Below are 27,545 nucleotides of genomic sequence, written 5' to 3' on the forward strand. Positions count from 1 at the left end.
GACTTGCTCCTTTGAAAATGTCTTTTCTCTGTTAATGTGTGGATACTGAACTTTTAAGGTTGGCCTGTCACTACTATATTCTCTTTGCAAAGTGCTGCAAAACTGTGCTAAAAATAGGAAGCATAGGAAGTGATCTAAACTTGGGACAACTAATTATTGAACAAGACAAAATAGGAGAATATTCGCAATCTGTTTAGACGATGGGGAAATATGGAACATAAAAATGAAGAACATTCACATTATACTATGAGAATGACTCTCAAAGTGGCCGGATTTCATACATACTTAGCGCTGGTGTGGCATGTACTGTTACAGGCATCATCTTTGATTTCTGGAAGAGACAAAATGAATGTTTATACCCTTGCAAGTCAACATTCTAAAACTATAAGTTCCTTTACCCCTTTCTGTGGTTTCAAACTCTTCCCCTTCATTTTCCTTATGCAAGGTCAGCTTCTGTCATCCTTGTACTAAAGAATGCCTTATTGGCCAACGAAATCCCCGAGAATGGTTGGAATAAGGGACTGCCCAATGTGAGTAAGGGTGAAAGTCTTCCCTGTGTAGGCTATGCACTCCTGATGTCCTATTTGGGGAGGTACGTGGGATGAAAGTGATGCACCTGACTAGGGTTGCATTTCATCCCTGTCATTTTACTTATTTAAAAAAAAATTAAAGGAAAACTGTTACCATAATTGTTATACAAGCAGTAAAAGTAAAGCTGAAAGGTGCACAAAGGCATCAAAGCAGTGTAAATTATGGGTTACAGTACATTTACATACTGATGTTACAAAAGTCATCAGTGATTTATCTCTACACAGTTCTGCCGGCTTGGCCTATCCTCCCTCAGGCAGTTCCACTGCTAATCTAAGATGAGGAAGAGAGCCATACTCGTTCTTTTAATTCTTCTATTCTGTCAAGCCTATTTCACAAGCCTAACTGTGAAATAAAGCTATTGGCTTCATTATCCCAACTCATTGTACCTAATTTCATTCTCCCATTTTAAATCTCACTCTAAAATCTCTGTCTTCTCCCCCTCTGCCTACCTTGGGGTAGGATTCACCTCTGTGCAGAGAGATAGCACAAGGGTTATGCACCACTCAAGGTCCATTTAAGCCCCCAAAATAAAGCATTAGTGAGACTTGAGCGGCACATAGGCCTTGTGCTGCCTGCTGCACAGGGGTATTTCACCATTAGTGTATTGATGTTTTTCCTTAGCTCAGTATTGCATCAGGAGCTTCTGGGCACTGGTTTTTGTCTCTTCTGCACCTGTTGTTTTGTTGAATATATGACTATTTATTGTATTTCCTTTATATGTCTTGTCCAGTGTTTTGCTATTGAAGATACTCTATTTTATTTAACCTGTGCATTTTATATAGCACCTACCATTTTGGTTTCCATGCAGTGATTTGTGTTGCATGTGAGGTCACAGTTAAACACGCAGACTGGAGTTTGCAAAGGAGCCCAAGGGAATTTGTTGTTCAAATCCAATTGAAATTCTGGGGGAGTTGGATGCCTAACTACTTTGGACCCCTTCTGAAAATTCCTGCATAGTCGGCTTTCTCTTCTAGGCCTTGGTCTTATTCCCCCACCAACTAATTAAAAATAACTCTTATTTACTTGCAAGTAAATAATTATAAAGCAATATGTAATATCATATAGCTGAAGCCAATTTATTGCAGGAGTTGAAGGGGAATGGGTCTGCAGAACAACTCTGCTCTGGAAATAGTACAAATTTACAGCAAATGGGAATTTTGTTTTGAAAAGATCCTGGATGAAATAGGTATAGGCAAGCAAAGGGATATATTTAAGAGCGAAGCTTGTCAATTGGGTTGCATGATTCCACATTACTATTGATGGCTAATCCCTTCACACAGGTCTGAAAGCTTTCCAAAGACATTTCTTTCACAGTCAGGCAGAGGGTCTCTTTGCCTTTCTGTAGCTTTGGGAGGCTGCTTGTTACTTAGTATTGCAGGAGAGAATCTTAAGCACACAGTGCCTTGGGATGTATTCCTTGCCGCTGCTCTGCATTCTAGAACACATACGAACTTCATCAGAGAAAGGAGAAGGCACACTTACCGCTCTCACATTTCACACCTCTCCAGCCAACGTCACACTCACAGGAGCCATCGCCCTCAATCCCACTGTTGCATTTCCCATGGACACAAGCACATTCTAAATGCACAGATGTAAGAAAACCACTTAAAATATGGAGTGTAACATAGAGTGTGCATAGCAGAGCAACAACTGAGACATTAGATGGGTTGCCTGTATGCACTCTCCCTACACACTCCGTTTTCCTAATGTACTTTACTCAGTCGTATATCTCTAGTATATAGACATTTAGTAGACATGCCTATCATATTTTCATACACAGAAGAATATAAATGACTCAATTGATAATGGTCTGGATATTTTCTTTCATTTATGACCATGCTGTCCTACCAACACTATGCAAGCATTTGACTGTTTCCCGCCCCCCATGACTGGTAGAATGTTACCTCAAGAAAATAGTGATTGTATATATGTATGGATTTAAAACCATTTGCATGGATTCTAATAGATTTTGGCCCATTCCACCAGTGCAGAATGCACATGCCTCTGCAATAAACTTACTTGTAAATTCTTCCCTCCTACCCAAAAAGGTTCCTCTAAGGGTATGTCTTCATTGCAATCAGATGTGTGACTGCAGCAGACAGGCAGATACAGCAGTGAAGCCATGGCAGCATGGGCAGCAAAATGGGCTGGACAAGCCCGCCTAGGACCCTTGACATGCACTTAAGCAGCTAGCCCATGCCTTTATTCCCCTTTCTTGCCTTTGAAAATCCCTCTTAGTGATAGCAATCTATTTAGAGAAATGTTTGCCATTTAGCAGAGAATAAACCTAAAAGCATAATTGTATCACGGTCAAGTTAATGTTTCCAGTTAGGACTTTTTAACTGGAAATGACAGATCAGAGGTGAAAAGAGCACTAAGGGGAAGATTACACACACATCCTGTCTTGCCATTAGCTGCTAGACCAAGGAAGTGATATGCAGGCTCAGTAGGTAGAGTCAATGAGCAGAAAAGTGCTATGAATAGCAGAGGAGAGGAAAAACAGCACCAGTAGGGTCAGAGAAGGTGCTGTTGTGGTGTCATGCATGAGACTGGCCCAGTGTAATGTGGGTACATGGCCTAAGGATGCTAATAGTGGAAATACAGTAATGACAAGAGTGCTTTGTGGGTAAAGAGATGAACCTAGATGGGTCAGAGGGAAAGAGATTGTCCCCTTCTTGGGTGGAAAGCTTAAGTTCAGACTTCTTAATTTTAAACTAAACTATATGATGTACAGTGTTGTGAACTCTTTGCAACTTTATTTCAATCTCATGGTATTTGGTGTTTTTCATAAAGCCCCAGATCCTGTTAATAACATAATCATGAGAGAATCTCAGCTTTCATTTAAAAATAAGTAAATTTCCAACCCTCATGGCGGCAGAGAAAAACTAAAAAATATGACTTGTGTGTAACCTAAGGGCTCAAGAACAAACAAACAAATACGCCCCTCAATTTTCTAGAGCCAGTCATGATTTTTTTTTGTCTGAGACTCAATTTTTGAACACTTGGTGTTGGCAATACTGGGTATAGAGCCTGCAAGTATCCCCTCTCTCTTTCTCACTACATTTTATATAATGTGTATGCATGTAAAGAGAGGCTGATTTCCCTCCCTCTTACCAGGGGCGGCTCTAGACATTTTGAGGCCCCAAGCACGAAGGGTCCACTGGTCCCACGGCTTCAGCGGACCTCCCGCAGTGGACCAGTGGACCCTCTGCGGGACCAGTGGACCCTCCGCAGGCAAGCTGCTGAAGGCACCCTGCCTGCCGCTCTCGCGGCGACCGGCAGAGCGCCCCCCGCGGCTTGCCGCCCCAGGCATGCGCTTGGAGCGCTGGTGCCTGGAGCCGCCCCTGCCTCTAACACCACTTTTACACAGGTGTAGGTCCAGTGTCTTCAGTGGAGTTATTCCTGATTTACATCAGTGTATGTGGGAAGATAGTTAATGCCTAGAGCATTGAGAGGATACCAGAGGCAGGGTGTTGAGAGAGCTGAATCACATGGCCACTGAATTCTGAAATAATTTCAGAGATTTTTGGCTGGTCAACTTTCCACCTGTCAAGATTTGAGATGATATCTGCATAGTCTGGAGTCATTAATTACCTTGATTGCAGTTGCGACTATATTTGCCTTCAATACATTTCTCACAGGCTGTTCCATTAAACCCCTCTTCGCATTCACACACGCCTGTACCATTAACACCATCCAAGCAGATGCCATTTCCAAAGCAGGCATTTCCACTTTTCCCTGGACAGGGCTGGCACTGTTGACCAAAGAAACCTGCACAGCATTCTCTGGTCTGAAATGGAGAAACAACATACCAAAGGCTAGAATCGGGGCTTTTAAGCCACTTCCCTGTGTAGGGAATGGTGCAGAATCACACTGCTCCAGCAGAAGTGCCAGAGATCTCTCTAGAGAAACACAATCTGTCCTAGGGCTGATTCTTATGCATGGGCAGTGGATCAGCCCTGCTCTATGGCCTAATGTGGAGAAGGCTGGGCCATGGTTCCACCTCTGACTGCTTCCTTTTCAGACTCCTGCTCCCTAGTGGGGAGCGAGCCCAATTAGTTCCTGTGCTCTCCGCAGTGCAGAGTGTAGGGATTGCTATTGTGAGAAGTTTCAAAGAGTTACTGTTCTCTAACCTCTGCTCCCCTTCCCTATCCCTGCACAGTCCCCCACTACTGAACTACTTTCTGTTCTGAAAATGTCACAATTGGATGGCTTGCCATTTTCAAAACAGTTTTTTTCCAATTTTCAAATTAAAATCTCTATTTTTTGTGAAATATTTTGTTTTAATCTAAACAGTATTTTTCGACAGAAAACTTTCAATGAAAAATTTTCAACCTGCCCTATTAAACTTCAGATCGCTCACCATAACTGGAAGCTATTCTGATAAAGAGACCTACTCAGAAAGTCATTAAACCATGGGGCTGGGACTGCCTTTTTGTACTGTGTTTGCACAGCACCTGGCACAATGGGGTCCTGGATGATGAGTGGAGCTCCTTAGGCCCACCACAAAGCACATCATAAATAACAATAATGAATAATAATACTTACAATGATCGTTTTAATACACTTTGGCTGGCATCCAATATGAATGGCTGTCCTTCCCATAAAGTTTTCAGTGTAGATGCAATATTTCTTCTCTCCTAGCTGTACAAAAATTGGCAAGACAACTGCTTCATTGTTTGATATCATACAACTATTTTTAAACATTTAAAAATGGTGTCAACTTTGTGTAAACAGCATACTCTGTACATCCGTAAATAGTCAGGCCCTATTGATAAACATGTTCATACATATGCTAAGAAAATATTCTCTGATGTAAAAATAAAGTATGCAAACAGATAATTAGCTAAATAATTTACAGACAGTTTAGCCAAGTGCCACTGTCCAAACCACCTCAATTTAAAGCCCAAGGCAAGAATGGCTCAGCTGGACTCAAGGCCTGTTGGGTCTGAATAATTTAAATAAATGTAATAGACCAAATTCACTGAGGTAACTCCATTGAAATTAACGGGTTTCCATAAGGGATAAACTTGGCCCATTAATCTCTCTCTGTATTTAGAGTTGACGATATAAACGATGCACACTTAAAGTTAATTATAAAATACTTACAAATTCTTTAGTTCCAGGAGGGCAGCGTGATTGATACGAACACAGATTGCACTTTTCCTTGGGAAACACAGAGGGGTACACAGTTAAAGGTTTACACTACTGCAGATAGTTTCAACCTGTGTTTCTATTCCCAGCCGTTAGGGGAATCAAGAGATATAAAACAGTGAAAGATCATCACTTTGGAAAACCAAGCATTCGGGCCATTGATTAATGGCAGTTAACTCACGCGGTTAACTAAAAAAATATTAATTGCAATTAAAAAAATTAATCGTGATTGATTGCAGTTTTAAGTGCACTGTTAAACAATAGAACACCAATTGAAATGTATTAAATATTTTAGATATTTTTCTACATTTTCATATAGTATTCTGTGTTGTAATTGAAATCAGTGTGTATTATTTTTATTACACGTTTGCACTGTAAAAATGATAATCAAAAGAAATAGTACTTTTCAATTCACTTCGTACAAGTACAGTAGTGCAATCTCTTTGCACTGAAGTGCAGAGGCAACTTACAAGTAGATTTCTTTTGTTACATAATGCACTGCAAAAACAAACAATGTTAAACTTCAGAACTACAAGTCCACTCATCTACTTCTGTTCAGCCAATCGCCTAGACAAACAAGTGTGTTTACATTTACGGGAATAATTGCTGGCCCACTTCTTATTACGCTGTCAACCGAAATGAGAAACATGTACTCACCTTTGTAACGTTTTCTTCGAGATGTGTTGCATATCATTCCAGTAGGGTGTACGGCCCGCGTGCACGTTGTCAGAGAACTTTTAACCCTAGCACTCCAGTGGCCGGCAGTCGCCCTATGAGTGGCCACTCATGGCGGTGATATAACCGCCTGCCAGCCGCGCGTCTTCATTCCTTCTTGCCGGGCTATCCGAAGTGGGGAAGGAGGGCGGGTGAAATGGATATGAGCAACACATTCGAAGAAACGAGACACGTTACTAAAGGTGAGTAACCGTGTTTCTTCTTCGAGTGTTGCTCATATCCATTCAGTAGGTGATTCCACGCTTACTAGTGCGTGTGTGTCCGAGTGAGAGTCCTGTGCGCAATTACAGCAGAGCAAACGCCGCATCATCCCTGGACTGTTGACCAGCGATTAATGAGAGCAAAGGTTGCACGGAGGACAGGTCTGCTCCTGCAGATCTTCCTGGATAGCCTCGTCGAGGAACGCTGTCGATTGAACGCATGGCTCTGGTAGGTCGCGGTTACTCTGCCCGGTAGGAAGATGGCCAGGTCGATCCACAGGCCATAATACAGGAAGTCACCATGAGGAAACTCGAGAGGAGACTGAACCCTCTAACTCGGTTCCGCGACCGCCAACAGAAGAGTTGGGCGGACTTTACGGAATGTTTGGTTGCTCTATGTAAAAGGCGAGCAGCTCTGCGCACGTCTAAGGGTGGTACACTGCTGCCCTGTGAACGAGTGTGTTTTGGAAGAACAGGCAGGAATATGTCTTGTTGACATGAAAAGGAGACAACCTTGGGAGAAATGCGGGGGGCCTCGTTGCACCTTGTCCGATGGAACACCGTATACGGGGGTCCACGAAGCGGCGCGCAGCTCCGACACGCGCCGAGCAGAAGTGATCGCCACCAGATGCGTCTCCAGGACAATAAAGAAGGAAACACGTAGCCAGCGACTCAAACGGGAGACATGAGACGGATAACACAGGTTGAATCCCAGGAGGGGGCTGGGGCGACTTGCGGGTAAAGGTGCTCCAGCCCTTTGAGAATCTCGACACCATGGGTCAGAGAAGACCGAGCTGTCTTCACTCCTGGGTGAAAGTGGAGATTGGCCGCTAATGAACGCGGAAGAGGACAGTTGCAGGCCTTGCTCCTTGAGCGACAAGGAATCTAGAATCCACGTATGGAAACATCGGTGGGATGGAAGCGCTTTCCACGACCACGCACGTAAAACGCTCATTTGGCTACGTTATGTCACCCTTGTGATAGTTTTCTACTTCCCAGAAGGACTGCCTCACTGGGGGAAGAGGCATCGTAATTCAGACCGAGTTAGCCACTCAGGAGCCACGCTGAGAGGTGCAGCAACTGGAGGTCCGGGTGACAAGCGGCCGTGGTCCTGTGTGATCACGTCCAGGTGAAGAGGCAGAGGGAACCGGCGATCGACTACCGACAGTGTCCAGCACGGAGAGTACCAATGCTGCGCCTATGCCGGAGCGATCAAATCAGCAGCGCCTGTCCTGCGCGCCTTCAGAAGGACCTTGGTACGGTAACGGGAGCGGAACGCATAGAAGAGGTGCGTCCCCAGGGAATTAGAAAGCGATCGCTCTATCGAGCCCGGCTCGCGGCCCTGGAAAGAGCACAGAAATCGGCAGCTTCCTGTTCCTGGCGTTGCAAGAGGTCCACGTGGGATCCCCCACTGCGAAGAGAGCAGGGCGACGTCCGGGCGAAGGACATTTGGCGGAGCGGAAGGACGCGTGAGATGGTCCGCCAGGGTATTTCGAGCCCGCAAATGGAAGCATCAGGTGACCGATGGGCTATGCAAAATTCCCACAGTATCGTTGCTTCCCGAGAAAGAAGAGAGATTTCGTTCCGCCTTGCTTGTTCATGTAGTAAACTGCTGTCGTGTTGTCGATATAAAGACTGAGACACAGCGGCCCTGGAAACTCGACGAAACGCGAGACAAGCAGGGTGACCACTCTCAACTCCCGACGTTGATATGCAAGGGCGAGCTACGGGAGGAGCACCAGCCCCCTGGGTCCGGAGCGGTCCCTCAGGTGAGCCCCCCATCCCAAATCTGACGCATCCGTCTCAGGGACAGCGAAGGGCTGGGGCTGATGAAATGGAAGCCCCGCACATACGACGGCTTGATCTAGCCACCATTGGAGAGAGAGGAGAGCGACTTGTGGAATCGTGTGTACCACCGTGCTCAACTGCCCTGCCGAACGAGAAGCTGCAGGGATGAGCCCAGGATTGTAGGGGCGGAGGCGTAGGTCGGGCGTGCGCATGTGACGAAAGTGCAGTGCATGCCATTGCCCCAACAGCTGTCAGCAAGTCTGCAGAGAGGTCAGAGTGCCGGACTTGATCTCACAGCGATGATGGTCTGACTAGCGTCTGAACCGCTGCTGAGGGAAGACCGCCCGGCTTAGTAGAGTCCAAGAACGCTCTCGATAGAACTCTATCCTCTGAGTAGGGATAGAGTGACTTCTCCGCATTGGTAGTACCGATTTGGCTGGCAACACGAGCGTTCGGCGAGAAAATGTGGCATGACCACTTGCATGTCCTGGTTCCTGACTCTGATCCTGATGAAGCGCCCCGGATAGAGCCAGTCGTCGAGTGGTAGGGGAACACGTGTACCCGACTGCGGACGAGAAAACAGGGAAGCGTTCGTGACGTCACCGTCATTGCATGTGGTGAACAACTCCGGTACTTGAGAGCCGTGGAGTAGTTTACCATATGACACACACGGTAATAAGGAAATTCGAGTGAAATTGAAGTCGCCTGCGCACGACGATGAAGAGTAGGAATCTTCGAATGGGGCGGAAGATGATAGGAGTATGTATAATCAGGCGACTTGCTCACATTGGCATTGACTCGTGGATTGAGGAAGATTTGGGCCAGCGTCGTACTTTACAGTCTCCTGGTATCCAGTAGACCGAGATAATGCCTCGTCCAGAACAACCAGGCGAACGTTTCACTCTGAGATAGGTATCTGTTGAGTCCAGGAGATCCCGAAGGATGAGTGCGGAGACCTTCCGTGGCTTTGGGGATGACAGAAGTAACGGGAGCTAGAACCCCCTTCCCGTTCTCTTCTCCCGCACCTCCTCACACGCCCCTGTCGAGAGGCTTGCGACCTCTTGTAGGAGATTTGCTCGCTTGAGAGGAAAAGTCCTGGAAGTAAGAAGAGCCGCGGTTGGCGTAGAGGGCGGACGACGAAAAGCAAACTGCACGGGTGGTACCCAAGCTGCAGCGATGCAGAGGACCCAACGGTCACGTAGTAAGCTGGGCAGCCAACCGCTGCGGAGGACAGAAGAAGAGACGGTTGGAAAAGGAGGGAATGGATCCATGGGGGCACAAAAAAGCTTGTTACATGCGACCCACGGTGCGACACCTTCAAAGACGGCGTTCGCGCAGGAGGTGCCTTGAGGGACCTTTGGAAGCGTTGCCCCCTGTGGTTGCCATGAGTGCTCGACGCCCTGACTCGAAGCTTTCTGTTACGTCTCTCTGCAAAGTCTTTGCCTTGCTCTGCCGGCTGCGAGGAGGCCTGCGCTGGTTGGTTGCGGCCTGAGACGGATGACGCTGCCGTTTACTGCGTGGGCATTCGCCAGAGGCACGCAAATAACCCTGTGGTCACATTCCGTTAGAGACTTGCAGGCGTGGGTCTTCTTTTCAGAAACATTTAGCCCTGGCCTTCAAGACGGAGGATCTGTATTGTGTCTGGCAGTTCCGCAACTGATGGACAGATACGCTGTAGCCAGGAGATACGATGCCGGCACCGCTACTCATGACGTCCGCGTAGCGCCAACGCGCACCCATTGTCCCCATCCCACCCCGTGTCTGACGACCTCTCAGCCCGAAGTCAGCTCGATCCAAAGCACGCCTGCACCAAATCGCGTGCAGACCCCCTGGCTGCTCGACCCCTTCATCTCCTACGGACCGTTGCCTCAGGACTGCTAGAGGCGCAGACGCACGTGGGGAGTGGTGAAACGTACCTCCTTGCCTTCGTCCCGTCTTACGATCCCGCGTGCTTGCTACATCTCAGTGCGGCCCCCCAGCACGCTAGAGCTCCCCTTAAGAATCTTAACCCCACGAGCCGCCTCCCAGAGGATTGTGTCCGTGGTCCACGCGATAACGACTGTGACCATACTTCCCCCCCTGCCTTTCCGTACCCGCGTACCAAGCTGCTCCGCCTTAGGCCTGTTAGATTATCTGACAGCACACCTGCAAGGATCAGCGGAAATGCCCCAGGGAGGCTGGCTGATATATAGCCTTTGGCATATCCGCCTCAGTCAGCATGACCCGGAGCAGTGCATTTATGCCGGGGCGGCCGAGAACTCGGATGGCCGGAGCTCTTGTCCACGCCTATCCCTCTCGTTCACAGAATTGAACACGAGAACATTGGCTGAGATGACGAAATATATATCCCGTTCGAGGAACCATATACTTGCGCCACACCCGACAGGGGGGGAATGGAGCGAGAGACTGCCAGATGGGTGCGTTCGCTTGTATGTTTTATGAAGGATAGGCGACCGAGGGTGCATTGCCCCGAGCGTATCCGTGACGACCGTTCTGCAACCTCGGAACCTCCTCAGCCTTGCGATGCTCATGTTTGTGTTGCATGATGCGCGTTGAGATCCTGGTGAGCCCTGAGGTCTAGCGGACCGGTGGTCGTCGTCCCGCCACTGCTTCATCCGGCGAGGATGACGAGGAGACACCTGGCAGAAGTGGGTCAGTTGGCGGCTCAGGATGGACAGCTGTCTCTGGCACCTGCGGGGGTTCAGTCTCAGGCGGGTAGGGAGACTGTTCCTCTGCAGGGATGGTGGGGGGCGAGAAACCGTAGCCTCTGGAGCCCTACGCTCTGAACCAGCCGGACGTGGTGGAAGTTGCTGAGACCCCTGGGCTTGTTGGTATGCCCAGGGCGTCCAGAAGCCCCACTGCTGCGGACCATGTTCCTGGTGACCCTCAGGGAAGAGGGCGGCGGACCTGTCAACGTCCAGGTAGACGCTATCCGTCCTCGAAGAGACTGAACCCTGCCGAGAGGGCCACGGGGGGGCGGAACGCGAGTAGTGCGAATCCAGCGCCCTCGACGGCGACGGCCTCCTCGGTGCCGGGGAGCGGTGCCGTGAGCCATACCGGTGCCGAGATCTGGACCGGGACCTGCCACCAGCGCGGTGCCGGGAGGTCGACCGGGATCTGGACCTTCGGTGCCGTGACCAGCTCCTCGAGTCACGGTGCGGTAGCGGTGGCTGGAGCCGGAGCGGTGCCGGGAGTACCGGGACCGACGTGAAGATGATCGGCGCCGCGAGTACGACGGTGCCGCCGGGGAGAGCGGTGCCGGGACTGCGAGCGGCGCCTCGAACCAGACCTCCCTCTGGACCGGGATCGGTGCCGTGACCTGGATCGGTGCCGGGAGCGTGATCGGTGCCGGACCGGAGAATCGGGGACGGTGCTCTCATCGGGCGTCGGCTTGCCCTTGGAAAGTACAACCCGCACCGGCGGTGCCGGGGGTTGGGGCAGCCCAGGCTCCGTCAAGGCGATAAGGTCCCTTGCCGACGAGAATGTCTCGGGCGTGGATGGGACTACGAGCTCAACCCCAGATCTTGGCGGGGAGCTAAGAGGGATCGGACTCGACGGACCTGCCCGGCCCGGAGTCAACGAAGCCCCTGGGCGCGGCGGCGCCGGCATCGGGTGCTCCTTCCGGGGCTGCTTAGCCGGGGTAGAGGACGAGGAGGACCTCTTCCCAGGAGCCGGTGCCGGAGACGGGCGGTGCCGTTGCGCTTTCGCGGTGCCGGAGGGATCCGGTGCCGGAGCCGCGCTCGGTGCCGACGGCGCGGGGTGAAGTGCCGCTTCCATAAGGAGCGTCCGGAGGCGTTGGTCTCGCTCCTTCTTAGTTCGCGGCCGAAGGCTTTGCAGATGCGGCACTTCTCTGGGATGTGTGATCCCCCAGGCACTTTAAGCAGGCGTCGTGGGGATCACTGGTGGGCATCGGCTTTTTACAAGCCGAGCACGCTTTGAATCCCGGCGAACCAGGCATCCGCCCGGCGCCGGGGCGCGGAGAGGGCTAGAGCCCCGAACCCGCTAACTAACTAACTATATATACACAACAACTATAACTATAACTACAACTATATAATACTAAGTAAACTACAAATAACTGTAACTATAACGATAACAAGAGAAGCTAGGGACGTGGAGGTCAGCTATGCCGCGCTCCACAGTTCCAACGACCGACACGGCGGTAAGAAGGAACTGAGGAGCGGGCGGGCCGGCAGGGGTATATATCACCCGCCATGGCGGCGCCACTCTAGGGGGCGACCTGCCGGCCCACTGGAGTTGCTAGGGTAAAGTTCTCTGAACGAACGTGCACGCGCGCCGGCGCGTACACCCTACTGGAATGGATATGAGCAAGCACTCGAAGAAGAACAGGCATTTGCATGGCACTTTTTGTAGCTGGCATTGCAAGGTATTTGTGTGCCAGATATGCTAAACATTCATATGCCCCTTCATCCTTCGGCCAGCATTCCAAAGGACATACTTCCATACTGATGACACTCATTAAAAAAAATAATGTGTTAATTAAATTTGTGACTGAACTCCTTGGGGGACTATTGTATGTCCTTTGTTCTGTTTTATCTGCATTGTGCCATATATTCCATGTTATAGCAGTCTCGGATGATGACACAGCACATGTTGTATGTTTTAAGAACACATTCACTGTAGATTTGACAAAACACAAAGAAGGTACCAATGTGAGATTTCTAAAAATAGGTACAACATTTGAACCAAGATTTAAGAATCTGAAGTGCCTTCCAAAATCTGAGAGGGATGAGGTGTGGAGCATGCTTTCAGAAATCTTAAAAGAGCAACACTCTGATATGGAAACTACAGAACCCAAACCACCAAAAAAGAAAATCAGCCTTCTGCTGGTGGTATTTGAATTGGATAATGAAAATGAACATGCATTGATCCTCACTGCTTTGGACTGTTATTGAGCAGAACCCATCACCAGCATGGACACATGTCCCCTGGAATGATGGTTGAAACATGAAGGGACATATGAATTTTTAGCTCATCTGACATGTAAATATCTTGCAATGCCAGCTACAACAGTGTTATGAGAATGCCTGTTCTCACTTTCAGGTGACATTGTAAACAAGGGTGGGAAGCATTATCTTCTGCAAATGTAAAGAAACTTGTTTGAGCAATTGGCTGAACAAGAAGTAGGACTGAGTGGTCTTGCAGGCTCTTAATTTTTATATTGTTTTATTTCGGAATGCAGGTTTTTTTGTATATAATTCTACATTTGTAAGTTCAACTTTCAGGATAAAGAGATTGCATTACAGTACTTAGGTGACTTGAAAAATACTATTTCTTTTGTTTCATATAGGGCAAATACTTGTAATCAGAAATAAAGTGAGCACTGTACACTTTTTATTCTGTGTTTGATTGAAATAATATATTTGAAAATGTACAAAATATCCAAAAATATTTAAATAAATGGTATTCTATTATTATTTAACAGTGCGATTAATCGCGCTTAATTTTTTTAATTGCTTCACAGAAGCATCAAAGACTACCACTGCAGCTGGGTTGCCCAGCAATGTAGGGTGTACATCACAGCAGGACTATAGGGATTTCCCACAAGAAGATTCCTACCAAAGAACTCTCATTGTGGAGAAGTGTAAAGGTTCTACAGGCCCAACAGCCAAAGGAAATCCATCCCATAGCAGTAAGACTAGGGGACAGACCCCTGCATCCTACTCTGGCAGCACAAGGGTAATGGTGAGGTTCCTGCCTTTCACCCAGGAAGGAGGGAAGAGTCCTTTGTTCAGTCAGTCCATTAAGTTCTGTGCCGGAGTGAAAAGATCAAGGAATCAACCAGGGTAGTGAGTATTTGAGAAGGAATGAATTAGCTATTTATTTTCTTTTGTGACTTTGTCTTCTGCAACCTGTTAATTACCCTCTAGCTGTGCACAGCTGGAAACCTCCTCTAACAAAGCCCTGTTAGAAAAACTTCTCACCTGTGCCTTCAGGCAAAGCACAATAACGATCCGTTTCTCCTTGCAGCTGGGAGAAGAGGAAAAAATCTACTGGCTTTTGTTTTTTTTGAATCCCACTTCTACCACCAGGTCATAGGTTTCACCTCCACTCTGAACTTTAGGCTACAGATCTGGGGACCTGCATGAGAACTCCTAAGCTTAACTACCAGCTTAGACCTGGTTGCTGCCACCACCCAAATCGTTTAAAACAGCTGTTTATAAGTTATTTGGGAAACTCTGTTTCCCCCCATAAAAATCTCTCCCTCCCAAGTACTGTAACCTTCCCTGGGTAACCTTGAGAGACTTCTCCACCAATTTCCTGGTGAACCCCGATCCAAACCCCTTGGATCTTAAAACAAGGAAAAAATCAATCAGGTTCTTAAAAAGAAGATTTTTAATTAAGGAAAAGGGATAAAAGAAATACCTCTGAGAGATTAGCATACAAGCTACTCTCACAGACAACAGATTCAAAACACAGAGGATGTTTCCCTGGGCAAAACCTTAGTACACAAAAGAAAACCCAATTTGATTATCCCTCTAATGCAAAAAGACGAAGTCACAAAAGGAAATAAAAATAAGCTAATTTATTCCTTCTCAAATACTCACTACCCTGCTTGATTCCTTGATCTTTTCACTCCAGCACGAAACCTAATGGACTGACTGAACAAAAGACTCTTCCCTCCTTCCTGGGTAAAATATTTTGTGCCCTCATTGGTTCCTCTGGTCAGGTGTCAGCTAGGCTAGGTAAACTTCTTAACCCTTTACTGTCTGTTTATAACAGGTACACAGGAAACTTCAAAGTGCTGTCACAGGAGCGCTCCCATGGCAGCGCTTTGAAGTGCAAGTGTGGTTGCATGCGACTGCTGGGAGAGAGCTCTCCCAGTGCTCCTGGTAATCCACCTTCCAGAGCTCAGAGCCTGTTTACACTAACGCATTTCACACCCCTGAGTCAGCAAGTCAGAGCGCTACAAAATGTAAGTGTAGCCAAGCCCTTAAATCCTTTTCCAAGTCTAATTTCTGTACCATGCCAGCCTTAAGAACAAGAAAAGTGAACTGTCTATGGGCTGTCCTATTTGCCTTTTCAGTAAGGAAACCATTGACTGCCAGCCCCATGGAAAACCACATCCTGTTCTCCAGAGGAAGGTAGAACCAGTGCTTAATTTGAGGTAGGGCACCTCCAGGCTTGGGCAGTTCATAGACCCAGCACCTCTGGGCTTGTTGCATCAGTTTTGAATGTAAAAAAAAATTGCTTGAGCCCTGGCACTTTCTTAAGCACTGGTCATTGCAATTTGTCAATCAATCTGATCTATGTGAAGAACACAAAGGGCAGGAATGCCTTTGTTAGCCGTTAAGAATGGGAATGGATGTGTGTAGAAGGAATCTATATCTCAGAACGGAAAGAGAAACTTTTTCTCCTGTAAAAAGTTTTGTTCGGAAGGTATTTTCATTAAGCAAAAGTGGACAAAACCCAGTCAGTGTTTATTAAAGTAGTGGGTTAACTTGGGCTCATATTGATATACTGAAATCTGGCAGGGACAGTGGGCTTACTGCTGTGATGTTGTTGTTGTATTCAGGCTGTTAATATACTGACTGCAGAATCAAAGTAGTTTTTATATGATATCAAAGCTACTGCAGGAGTTTGTTGTGGAAAATTAAAACATTTTTGACTGGTCAATATGATGCAGTATGTCCAATGTGCCTTAGTTATATTTTCATACTAGCATCTATGACAAATTTTAAAGCAACAATCTCAAACAAGACATAACTTACGGTTGTCATCACAGTATCATTGATATCACATCTGTTCTTCTGTATTTCCAGAATTTTTCCCAATCCATGGATAATGCCTTTGTCAGTTGCAATATTTGTGTAATTTATAGGTGCCTCATTGATGTACAGCTGTAAAGGAAATGCAGTCCATTAAAATTCAGTAGATCAGCTGAACTGCACAGCAGTAGTACTGACTTGACAGAGGAAATAGATTCAGCTGGGGGCTGTAACAAAAAATATTGCCCAAGGAGACCCCAGACTGAAAGAGTTCTCTGGAGTGGTGATGGAAGAAAGAAGGAAAAGCATAATGTCTTCAATTCTTCAAAACATCCCTATTCAACAAACCACCTAAGAACATGATCAGGTTTATTGCACATGCTCGTGTCCCATCGATGTATTTAAGTGCTTTGCTGAACTGAGGCCTGTGATGGGGTGTGCCTGGGCTAGAAGGGGTTAACACCACACTATGGGCAGAGGGAGTCCCACCCCTCAGGCCGTGCTGGGCATGCTCCAAATGTTATGCCAGTACAAAAGGGAGCAGCCCAGCTCAGTCTGGACTGAGCACCGGAGAGGGAGGACCTTTGGTGGAGCCTCCCGCTGAGGAACCATCATAGCCCTTGTTTGTGGGAGTTGGAGATCTCGAGAACCAGACTGGAGCCCCAGGGAATTACCCACGCTGAGGAGCCTGGAGACCCTGATACCCCATTGACTACAGGTTCAGGAAGCATGATAGGAAGTGACCCAGGGAGGTGGGCAAGTAGTATCTTCAACCCATGCAAGGTCTGCATGTTTTGGTTGGATTCCCTGCTGACCCAGTGGCAGACCACTCCACCACAGATAGGGCCCCAGTTTGTGTCCCAGTGCAGTTGAGTGGGCCTGGCCCCCCCTACCCAAGCTGCCATACCCCTGGTGGTGGCCCCTTTGCTATTGGCCTCTAGACCATAGTGCCCTGTATCTGGGTGTTGTTATATTGACTCTGGCCACTAGGTTGCACTGCCCTGAACACAAGGGTTGCTATATTGACTCTGGTCGCTAGGCCAAACTGCCCTGAACCCAAGGGCCACTGTATTGACTGTGGCCGCTAGGCCACACTGTCCTGAACATAAGGGCTTCTGTATTGACTCTGGTCACTAGGTTACACAGCCCCAGACTCAAGGACCACTGCCTTCACTCTGACTCTTGGACCTCAGTGTGGTGAGGTCTGAGACAGTTGGGCAGACAATAACCATGGTGTCCACACACCCACTGTCAACCCCGGCAGGAGATGGGGCATGCATACAGCGCCACAGGGTCATTACATTCAGGGGCGGGTCTATGCATTTTGCTGCCCCAAGCACGGCAGGCAAGCTGCCTTCGGCGGCATGCCTGAGGAGGGTCTGCTGGTCCCGTGGCTTCGGTGGACCTCCCGCCTGTGGGAGGTCCGTCAAAGTTGTGGGACCAGCGGACCCTCCGCAGGCAAGCTGCCGAAGGCAGCCTGCCTGCCGCCCTCGCGGCAACTGGCAGAGCACCCCCAGTGGCTTGCCGCCCCAAGCAAGTGCTTGGCATGCTGGTGCCTGGAGCTGCCCCTGATTACATGAAGGATAATACTGTGACTAGAGAATAGGAGCAGGAGCAAGGAGGTCTGGGTTGTTTTCCTGGCTTTGCTACAGATTTGGGCAGTTCCTGTCCCTTAGGTTCTTCATGAATAGAAAGGGTGTTGTGAGGATAAATTCTCCTGTCAGGGCTGCCCAGAGGATTCAGGGGGGCTGGGGCAAATCAATTTTGGGGCCCCCTTCCATAAAAAAAAGTTTCAATACTATAGAATACTATATTCTCGTGGGGGCCCCTGTGAGGCCCAGGGCCTGGGGCAAATTGCCTCACTTGCCCCCCCTTCTGGACAGCTCTGTCTCCCATCCCTTAGGTTCCTCATGAATAGAAAGGGTATTGTGAGGGTAAATTCACTAATATTGCAAAGTGCTTTGATCTCCTGGGATGAAAGGGGTTATAAAACTACAAATCAATATTACTACTATTTTTAAAATTAAAAGAGAGTTTCCAGAAAAACTGTTAGAAAAAGGATTAATGATTGCGTTGCAATATAGGTCTCTAGTCACCAGATCTGTGAGACCATCATACTATCTTATAAAATCAGATGCTAAATCTGAACAGCATAATTTAAATCCAGTCAAAGGTCCCTTCCAGTGTGACTTTGAATTAAGCAGGCTTTGTCTAGACTGTCTGGAGACTCAACAGCAATTTGAGTGGAATCTCTTGTAATATTATGGTGTCAGAAGGCAACGGTGAGTCAATAGCTCTTGTTGCCTGCATTTCAATTTAAGATAGAAGTTTCATTCTTGTAGTGAAGAAAACATGTTTCTACATTTAAACACAGGCAGCAGCACCTGGCCATTGTGCAGGAAGAATCCCACTTGATAGGAAAACCCGAGCATGGTCTCTCTGTGCATGCCATTGTGCATGTCGTTCTTCAAGAGCTTTTCCTCCAACACGATGTGGTATCGGATTTGGTCTTCGTCCTGCAAGATATGGGGGGTAAACCAGTGATGTGCTGCCAACATTTTAACAAAGGTGCCCTTACAAGATGTTCAGCTTAGTCGGCAAATGTTTGGGTGAAATACTTGCCCCATCCCCCAATGAGTTACATAACACAGCATATTGTTTACAGTGTTGTTGTCGCCAAGTTGGTCCCAGGATATTAGAGAGACAAAGTGGATGAGGTAATACCTTAATACTTAATAGGTAAGTTGGCCCATTCAAAGATATTACCTCCTCTACCTCATCTCTCTAATAACAAAGCACAAACATGTAGACAGGTTATGGGCCCTTATGCTGGGGACACCTACTGACTACCAGGGTATAGGAAGAAACTTCCCCATGGGCAAGTTATTCCATATTGTTTATTATGGAGTTTCTTGTACTTTCTCCTTCAGCATCTGGTATTGGCCATCAGTGGAAGCAAAATACTGTAGTCTGAGCCACTCTGGCAATTGCTATATTTCTGTGCACGGGTTTGGCCGACGGATTTTGGGGAGAGTTAGCAAGATTGATTGTTGGGCTACATCCCAATCTTAACTAATTCATTTTACATAAAATCCTGCATGTGGAGGAGCTCTCTATAGAATCATAGGAAGGTAGGGCTGGAAGAGACCTTGAGAAATCAAGTCCAGTCCCCTGTGCTGAGGCAGGCAGGGCCAGTGCAACCATTTAGGCAAACTAGTCAGGTGAGGAGGTGGAGTGGAGGTGAGCTGGGTTGGGGGGCGCGCGGGGATGGCTGCCTGCAGTAACGGGGGGTGGGAGGCGCACAGGGGAACAGCTCCCCGCCCTAGCTTACCTCCACTCTGCCTCCTCCGCTGAGCACACAGCCCAGCTCTAAGTCTCCTCCAATCAGCGCTGCAAGCCTGGGTGGGGAGGAGAATTAGAGCAGCGCTGGTGTGCTCAGTGGAGGAGGCGGAGCCGAGGTGAGCTGGGGCGGGCTACTCAGGCAGGGTTAGCTGCCGTGGGGGGACAGGGGAGTCTCCCTGGGCAGGGTTAGCTGCTGTGGGGGGACAGGGGGGAGAGGGGTTAGCTGTTGCGGTGGGTGGGGTATCTGCTGCAGGGGCCTCCCTGGGTGGGGGGCTGAGTTAGCTGCCGTGGGGGGGCGGGGTTAGTTGGGGGGGCTGGTGCAAGGTGGAAGTTTCACCTAGGGCGCGAAAGTTCCTTGCATCGGCCCTGGAGGCAGGATCAAGTAAACCTAGACCAGTGGTTCTCAAACTTTTGCACTGGTTACCCCTTTCACACAGCAAACCGCTGAGTGAGACACCCCTTATAAATTAAAACCACAATTGTTATGTTTAACACTATTATAAATGCTGGAGACAAAGCATGGTATGAGGGTGGAGGCTGACAGCTTGCGACCCCCTACATAATAACCTTTGGACCCCCTGAGGGGTCATGACCCCCGGTTTGAGAACCCTGACCTAGACCATCCCTGACAGATGTTTGTCCAGCCTGTTTTAAAAACCTCCAGTGATAGGGATTCCACAACCTCCTTTGGAAGCCTGTTCCAGTGTGTAATTCTCCTTGTACTTAGAAAGCTTTTCCTAATATCTAACCTAAATCTCCCTTGTTGAAGATTAAGTTAATTATTACTTGTCCTATCTTCAGTGAACCTAGAGAACAATTGATTGCCACCCTCTGTATAACAGCCCTTAACATATTTGAAGACTTGGATCAGGTCCCCCCTCAGTTGTCTTTTCTCAAGACTAAACATGCCCAGTGTTTTTTAACCTTTCCTTGCACGACAGGTTTTCTAAACCTTGTATCATTTTTGTTGATCTCCTCTGGACTCTCTCCAAGTTGTCCACATCTTTCCTAAAGAGTGATGCCCATAATTAGACACAATACTCCAGCTGAGGCCTCACCAATGCTGAATGGAGTGGGACAATTACCTTCTGTGCCTTACATATCACACTTATATGATCACACCCCAGAATATCAGCCTTTTTTTGCAATAGCATCACACTGTTGACTCATTCAATTTGTGATCCACTATAACTCCCAGATCTGATTTAGCAGTACTGCCACCTAGCCAGTTATTCCCCATTTTGTAGTTGTGCATTTGATTTTTTTCCTTCCTAAGTGTAGTACTTTGCACTTGCCTTTATTGAATTTCATCTTGTTGAAGTTCAGACCAATTCTCCAATTTTTCAACTCTGTTTTGAAGTCTATTCTGTCATCCAAAGTGCTGGTAACCCCTCCCAGCTCGGTGTCATCTGCAAGTTTTAGGTCTCTTCCCCACCCTCCCCAGTTTCCTGCTGCAGAAGTGAAGACAAGCAGCTTGTTCCTTTCAACCTCAGCTAGCTGTTGGCACTGATTTATATCAGTTTCCATTTTTAAGGTTACCTCCACCAGGAAAAGGGTTAGATCAATACTTTATAAATGAAAGCTGAGGCTTTCCTTCACACAGCTTTCTCATGTTATTGGTGGATTGAACACTTTTTCTTAAAAATGGTCAAGTTGTTTTCTGATTTTAAAAATTACTGTATTTTTGTGTGGCTTCAGGCCTTTTCCCATCTTGCTGGAGTTACTTTGTAACTTACATTTTGTATGGTCAGTAATGCTTTGTTTTAGTGGCCTGTTCTGCTTGTAATGGACTAGTGGGATCAGGGGAATAATTTTCAAGAGCGCTTGGGGCTACATCTACACTGCAAATAAAGATGAGTGGCAACATGTCTCATAGCCCAGGTCCACTGACTCAAGCTCATGCTATGGGGCTAAAAATAGCAATGTCAAAGTCTGGCTCTGAAACCCAGGGAGGGGGAAGGGTCTCAGAACCTGGGCTCCAGCCTGAATGGGGAAGTCTACAGTGTTATTGTTAGCCCTGTAGTATGAGCTCCACAAGCCCAAGTCAATTGATCCAGGCTCTGAGATTTAAATTTTTTTTTTCCAGCATAGACATATCCTAAGGGATTTAAGAACCTAATTCCCACTTAAAAGTCTTACTTTAGATGTTCCACTTCTAACAAGCCTGTTGTTTTTCAGGAAGCCAATCTATTTTTCCCCCTGCTTTCACCTGTCCAGAAGGCTAATATATGAGGAACATGTTTAGAATGCTCTTCCAATTTACATATTAAAATTCATGCCATGTCATGCTTTTATGTCTTTCATAGATCTAGTGAAAGAAATGACTCCAAACTACAAATGACTCCAAACTACAACATTTGTAAATTTTGCTATGTCACTTGGCTTTTTTCATGCAATAATGTAGTATCCATTTTGAATTCCCACTAGGTAGAAGTCCTACTGTTTTGTTTTCAGATAGCTGAGCTCCCTTAACCGGGCACTTGGGATGGCAACATTAAATCTCACTCATCATCAATTAAAATGTAGGGAGATATTTCCTGCCACCTATCACCAGCAGGATGAAAAATACCCCTCCTGACCAATGTTCTATTTGGGTCAAATCTTGCTCCCACTGAAATCAAGGATTGGGCCCTGTGACTGCTCCAAACTCCTCCCTCTAAGGTAGAGCTTCTATAAAATGGGAAAAGGTCAGGCAGAGCTAGCCCTCTGACCACTTCCTGCTTCTGCTTTTCAGGGAGCTGCACCTCAAACACAGGCAATAAGTGTCTATGGCCAAGATGAGAGCCACAAGAAAATTGCAGGTACAACATATATAGTGGCAGAAAAGCAAGAACTGAAACCTCCATATGCCAGAATAAATAATAGGAAAAAATGAGGGATACATAGAAAACTAAAGCCTGAGTGTGTGCACCTATCAGTCACTGCTTGCTCTTGGCTTAATTACCTTTTAAAGAAGGACTGAAATTAAAACCATTTTTCGTCTCACCCATTCTTAACCCAAATTTCAAGGAGCAGTTACAGTGAGGGTTTAGGTCCTAAACATCTCTGTTTCTGCAGTACCAAAGCCTGATTGGCTGGCTTTTGAAAACCCAAACCATCCACAGCATACCCCACTCTACTTTCTGTTCGATTTAAAAGAATAAACTTAATAGAGCACCCATTAAGCTTTTTATACTCTGAAAGCTTGATCTTGCAAATACCTGTGTGTGAATGGACTTAGGCAAAGCAACTCATCTGAGCTTAGTTTCATGCATGAGGGTTGCAGACTCAGACACTACCAACTTACGTCTGTATAACAATGCCACTCAGGGATGTGGAAAATCTACATCTCTGAGCAATACCGTTAGACTGACTTAACTCCTGCCATAGACAGCTTCATGTTGACAGGAGGGCTTCTGTTGACATAACTATCATCTCTTGGGGAGGTGAAGTACCTACGCTGACAGGAGATGCTCTCTTGTTGATGTAGGTAGCGTCTTCACTAAATGCTAGCGGGGCACAGCTGCACCCAGTGCAGCTGCAGCACTGTAAGTGCAGACAGGCCCTTAGGACAAACTCTGTGAGGCCGAAGGTCTTGATGTTGCTGTCCATGTCTAGCTGCACTGTCATATAAATAAGTAATATTTTTAAAACCAGGTTCAGTTTTCCAAGTGAAAAGGCAGCTCTCAAGGGATACCCTTTCAAATGATCATTATGGATTTTTCCGGAAAGGTGATATAGAAACAATATAATTGTATCATGAGAGAACTAAAATAGTATTGGCACAGTTTTTCAGCAGGTTGACATTCATGAACAAAACAGGCAGTGTTGCCTAGTAGGTAGATTACTGGACTGGGGCTCAGGAGATCTAGGTTCTATTCTTGGCTCTGCTGCTGGCCTGCTAGGTGACCTCAGGTAAATCACTTCACTTCTTCTTTGTGTCTCAATTTCCCCATTTGCAAAACAAGCATAATGATATCTCCTTTGTAAAGTGCTTTGAGATCCACCTAGGAAAAGCATTACGAATAACATTATACCTGTTATTTTCACGTAGAGATGGATAAAACCCAAGAATGATAATTGGAACCTCCCATTGTTTGGGGGAAAATAGCTCATAAACCTGTCCCCACCTGCCTCTTTTGATTTTAAGCCAACTTGACTGACTTTTTGCAAAACCCAGACCCTGCTGTTTTATTCATTTCTATTTTCACTCATTCTGTGGAGCACTAGCAGTTTTGAAACTGAAATGGTGTGTTAAAGACTTGTGTATAATACATACCAGAGTGGGAGACTTTTTATTCCTGAGGTAACTTTCAATTGCACCATTATTTGGGGCAAAAACTGTGTAAGTGTTAGCCACTTCAATTTCATTTGCCAGACTATATTGCTGTTGTGGAAAGACAAAAAAACTTGTAATGATAATCTGTAACCAGCCCAAACACACACAGTCCAGAGAACTAGCTGTATTCTTAAAATAATATGAATACTTGCAATAACATAACCCCTGAAAATGGAGTAATCGGGCATCTGTTCTAAGCGGACCAGCAGTTTTGGCAATGTGCCACTCAGACCTCTGAGTGGTGTTAGAACCTGAAATCAAAGCATAGAAACAATGTCAATACATTGACATATACCATGCTTGCAAGTGCAAGGACTGGAAATAGAATAAATTGATGTATCATACAATATTTTTGCACAGCTGTCGGCTGTTTTCCCATACAAGTTGCATTGCCTTGCTCAGGAGACCAAGGAATAGAGAGCAGGGTGCTAACTTTTTAATTACATGGTCATGTACCTTATCAATAACATGGATGATTCCATTCGTGGCTGCAATATCACCAACCACAATGTTAGCTCCTTCAATAGTGATGTTCTGGAAAGCAAAGGAATAGGGTTTTTTTCACATCACAGTTACACCAGTTTGCTGATTGTGCAGCAGACTGCCACCTGTTTACATACAGCTAGACTGTATCCTTGTCTAACGTGGTCAAACAAGATGCATGAGAGGCAGTAAGCATTCGTCCCACAGCCTAGCCCATGTTAGGGCTCCCCAGATTCTCAGTCGTGGAGCACAGGGGCTGCACCTCTGATGATTCGCTCTGAAGAAACTGGATGGGGAATAGGTGGCATTGAGGCTCTGTCTTCCCTACTAGCGTTGGGTGAAATTTTTCAGATGAACAGTTGACAAAAATGCAGTTTCAGTCACCCTGAAACTATCCATGAATTTGACACAAATAGCTTCAGTCAATTACAAAATGCCCAGAAAGAGAGGGGGGTACTGCTACTGCTACTGTTGGCCCTTGGTAATACTTAACCCAGGGGTTTGGGTACTTGCCTGGTATGTGGGAGACCTGGGTTTGGATCCCTGCTCTAAAACCAACTTTTATGATTCACCACAAATTCTGAAAAAATTCACATTTGGTTCAATCTAAACCACACTTTTTCCCCCATGGCTTTTTTTACTTTTTTTTTGTTTTGTTTTTTTGGACCTGACACTGAACTGAAAAATCAGTTATTTGCCCAGCTCCATTCCCTACATGTGAGCCAGTAGAACTGACTAGCTGCATGGAGGCAGCATGCTGGCTTCTTTAAATAGGTAAAGTAAATTACTTCCTTTCCCCCCCAAATGTACTTAAGGAGCCTCAGGAAGAATTATGCCTCCAAGGCAGAACCTCCTGGTGCTTCTTCTGAGGTGGTGCACCTAGGCATCACGTCTCTTATTACGGCTTGCATGCTAAAAACACTATCTAGCCCTCAGTAATTTTGAGAAGTCTGTGCATTCCCAAAGCTTTACTGACCTAGTGGAACCTCTTCAACATGCTCCCCCAAAGAATAGTCCTTCAAGGGACTAAATACTATGGAGTTTGCATATTCCCAGAAATGGATATAGGTGTTCTACTATAAATCAGACAACTTCTGAAGGCTAGGTTTAGACGTGGCCAAAGACACCTGGCTTCAGTTATTTACCTTTAAAAATACTTTCAAATGATTTGGGACCATCAAGCTGTGCATGCAGTCAGCCAATGCAGTTGCATGGTATTACTATTACCCTAATCCTCTCTCCCTACCCCCAGTATTGTTTGTTTGTTACACTTGCTTGATGTGGCTTGTGTTAAATTAGATTGTAAACTCTTCAGGGTACGGATTGTGCTTTCCTATTTGTACCCCCGTACAATGGGGCTCTGATCATTTAGGGTTTCATGCTGCTACAACAATACCAATAATAAACAAACATATAAAATTGATGTGTCTCAGTCTGGCTGTCTAGATAAAACAGTAGAGAAAATAGTACAGTATTTGTCAGAGAACCCAACAGTGTGAGAATGTTATAGAAAAATTCCTTTAATGCCTGTGTCATAGGCATCTTTAAATGTAAGAGTATGCATGCGTATTATACCATTACTGATGGACTGAAAGCAAAATGAGATTTCAAGCTAGTTGACAAGTGATCTTACCTCATTTTCATTAGACAGATGCAGGAAATTGTTATGCAGAGATGTTGCCAGCATGTCAGATGATGATAAATTCTGGAAGTCAGCAAGTCTATAAGCTCCCACTAATATATGATACCTAAAAGGAAATTCAGCTGGATTCTAATGCTTGTATTTTCTTACAGCTTGCAGGTAAATAAATTTTGGTGTTTCAGACCACACTTTCTAGGTCAGATTCTGCTTTGAGCTACACTGGGCTAAAGTTGGAGTTGTTTGTTCAGTGCATAGCACAGTTGGCCCTGGTCTCAGCTGAGGATCTTAACGCTACTGTAATAATACAAATAATGAATAATTGTCTTCAATGGGATTACCATTTCAGTGTAAAAAAGGAGAATGTGACTCACTGTCTTTAAGGATGTAAAAGTTGCCTCGCTGTAATGGGTTCAGATTAAAACTATATTTGCAATGAAAACCAATTAATTTAAAGAATCAGATGTATCAAATATTAAACAAAACATCAACGTACTTTAGTAGGGTTGCAATGTTATTCTTTGACAACCAAAAGGTTTTCTCATCTTGATCCATGTTTTCAATTGCTCGAAGGGAAGGCACAAGGATGGTCAGATTTGAAGTCACCGACAGCATTGTGTTTATTGAAGCCTCCTGAATCAGAGTAAAATGTGTTATATTATATGTCCTAAGCTTGTGTCATCAGGTGACCCTTTTAATGGGGTTCCATACATGAGTTGTGCTGTGATTGGTGTGGGGAGGAAGAACCATTAAGTAGCGTAATGATTGGAAACAATGGCTACAAAGAGAGCTACAAAAAAAAATGTGTGGAAAGCCAAAACAGTGAATTTTTGGTCAGTGTATGAAGAACGGAAACAATCTTAATAAGGAGAAGAACCAATTTTAATATAAGAAATGAATCAATCTACACAACTATCTTCCTGTGTCATTTATTTTATGTATTTGAATTACAAAATATTGTGGTTACTACTGCTGCTTGATAATAGTTGCAACTGAAGTACCCATGAAGGGTAGTCAGAAGTATTTAAGAAACAGAATAAATAGAGTTAATAGCCATGAAATAGGTAATCTGCCCAATACAAGATTCACATTTGAAAGATTGTATATTTAAGCAGAGATTTTCCAAGAACCATAATGGAGTTATGCATCTAACTCTCAATGAATTTCAATAGGATTTGGGTGCCTAATTCCCTTCAGGTGCTGTTGACAATCCCAGTTTTAACAGGGGGCTGTAGGCTGCTAATATTTGAGTATAACTCATGTTTCATTTAGCAGTGTTGGGCCACAGGCTGTGGAAGAGACTGGGGAGGAGAGATTAAGAGGATTAACCTCAGTGTAACCCCTTTCTCATAAAACAGAACACCACCACCAAATTTCACTCTTGCTAATTCCACTCTTGCAAATTTCCATGGAGCAAGAGGTTCAAGTTTTGCTTTGCCTTGGCCAGTGTGCTGCCTGGAGACTGGCTGTTGTCTCTTCCTGGTGCTCCTTCATCACTTTTATTGTCCTTTCAGTGTCAAGAAAGGAGAATATACATAAACCAGCCCCCTGAAATAGCTGGGAAT

The 27,545-nt window shown here is 46.1% G+C and overlaps 1 protein-coding gene across 1 annotated transcript in view; it reads right to left on the bottom strand.

Annotated features, from left to right (window-relative positions):
• STAB2 (stabilin 2) overlaps window positions 1–27,545 on the bottom strand; it is a 159,274-nt gene that overhangs the window by 54,988 nt on the left and 76,741 nt on the right. Inside the window, exons 29-40 of the mRNA XM_075068859.1 lie at window positions 26,477–26,613; window positions 25,975–26,089; window positions 24,315–24,392; window positions 24,011–24,109; window positions 23,799–23,906; window positions 18,583–18,714; window positions 16,202–16,330; window positions 5,701–5,757; window positions 5,140–5,235; window positions 4,186–4,381; window positions 2,074–2,169; window positions 286–331 (exon numbers count right to left, since the gene is read on the bottom strand). Of these exons, the coding sequence (XP_074924960.1) occupies window positions 286–331; window positions 2,074–2,169; window positions 4,186–4,381; window positions 5,140–5,235; window positions 5,701–5,757; window positions 16,202–16,330; window positions 18,583–18,714; window positions 23,799–23,906; window positions 24,011–24,109; window positions 24,315–24,392; window positions 25,975–26,089; window positions 26,477–26,613 (1,289 nt within the window). The remainder of the gene's footprint in view (window positions 1–285; window positions 332–2,073; window positions 2,170–4,185; window positions 4,382–5,139; window positions 5,236–5,700; window positions 5,758–16,201; window positions 16,331–18,582; window positions 18,715–23,798; window positions 23,907–24,010; window positions 24,110–24,314; window positions 24,393–25,974; window positions 26,090–26,476; window positions 26,614–27,545) is intronic.

The sequence above is a fragment of the Chelonoidis abingdonii genome, chromosome 1, assembly GCF_003597395.2.
Source record: "Chelonoidis abingdonii isolate Lonesome George chromosome 1, CheloAbing_2.0, whole genome shotgun sequence".
In the NCBI taxonomy this organism is placed as follows: Eukaryota; Metazoa; Chordata; order Testudines; family Testudinidae; genus Chelonoidis; species Chelonoidis abingdonii.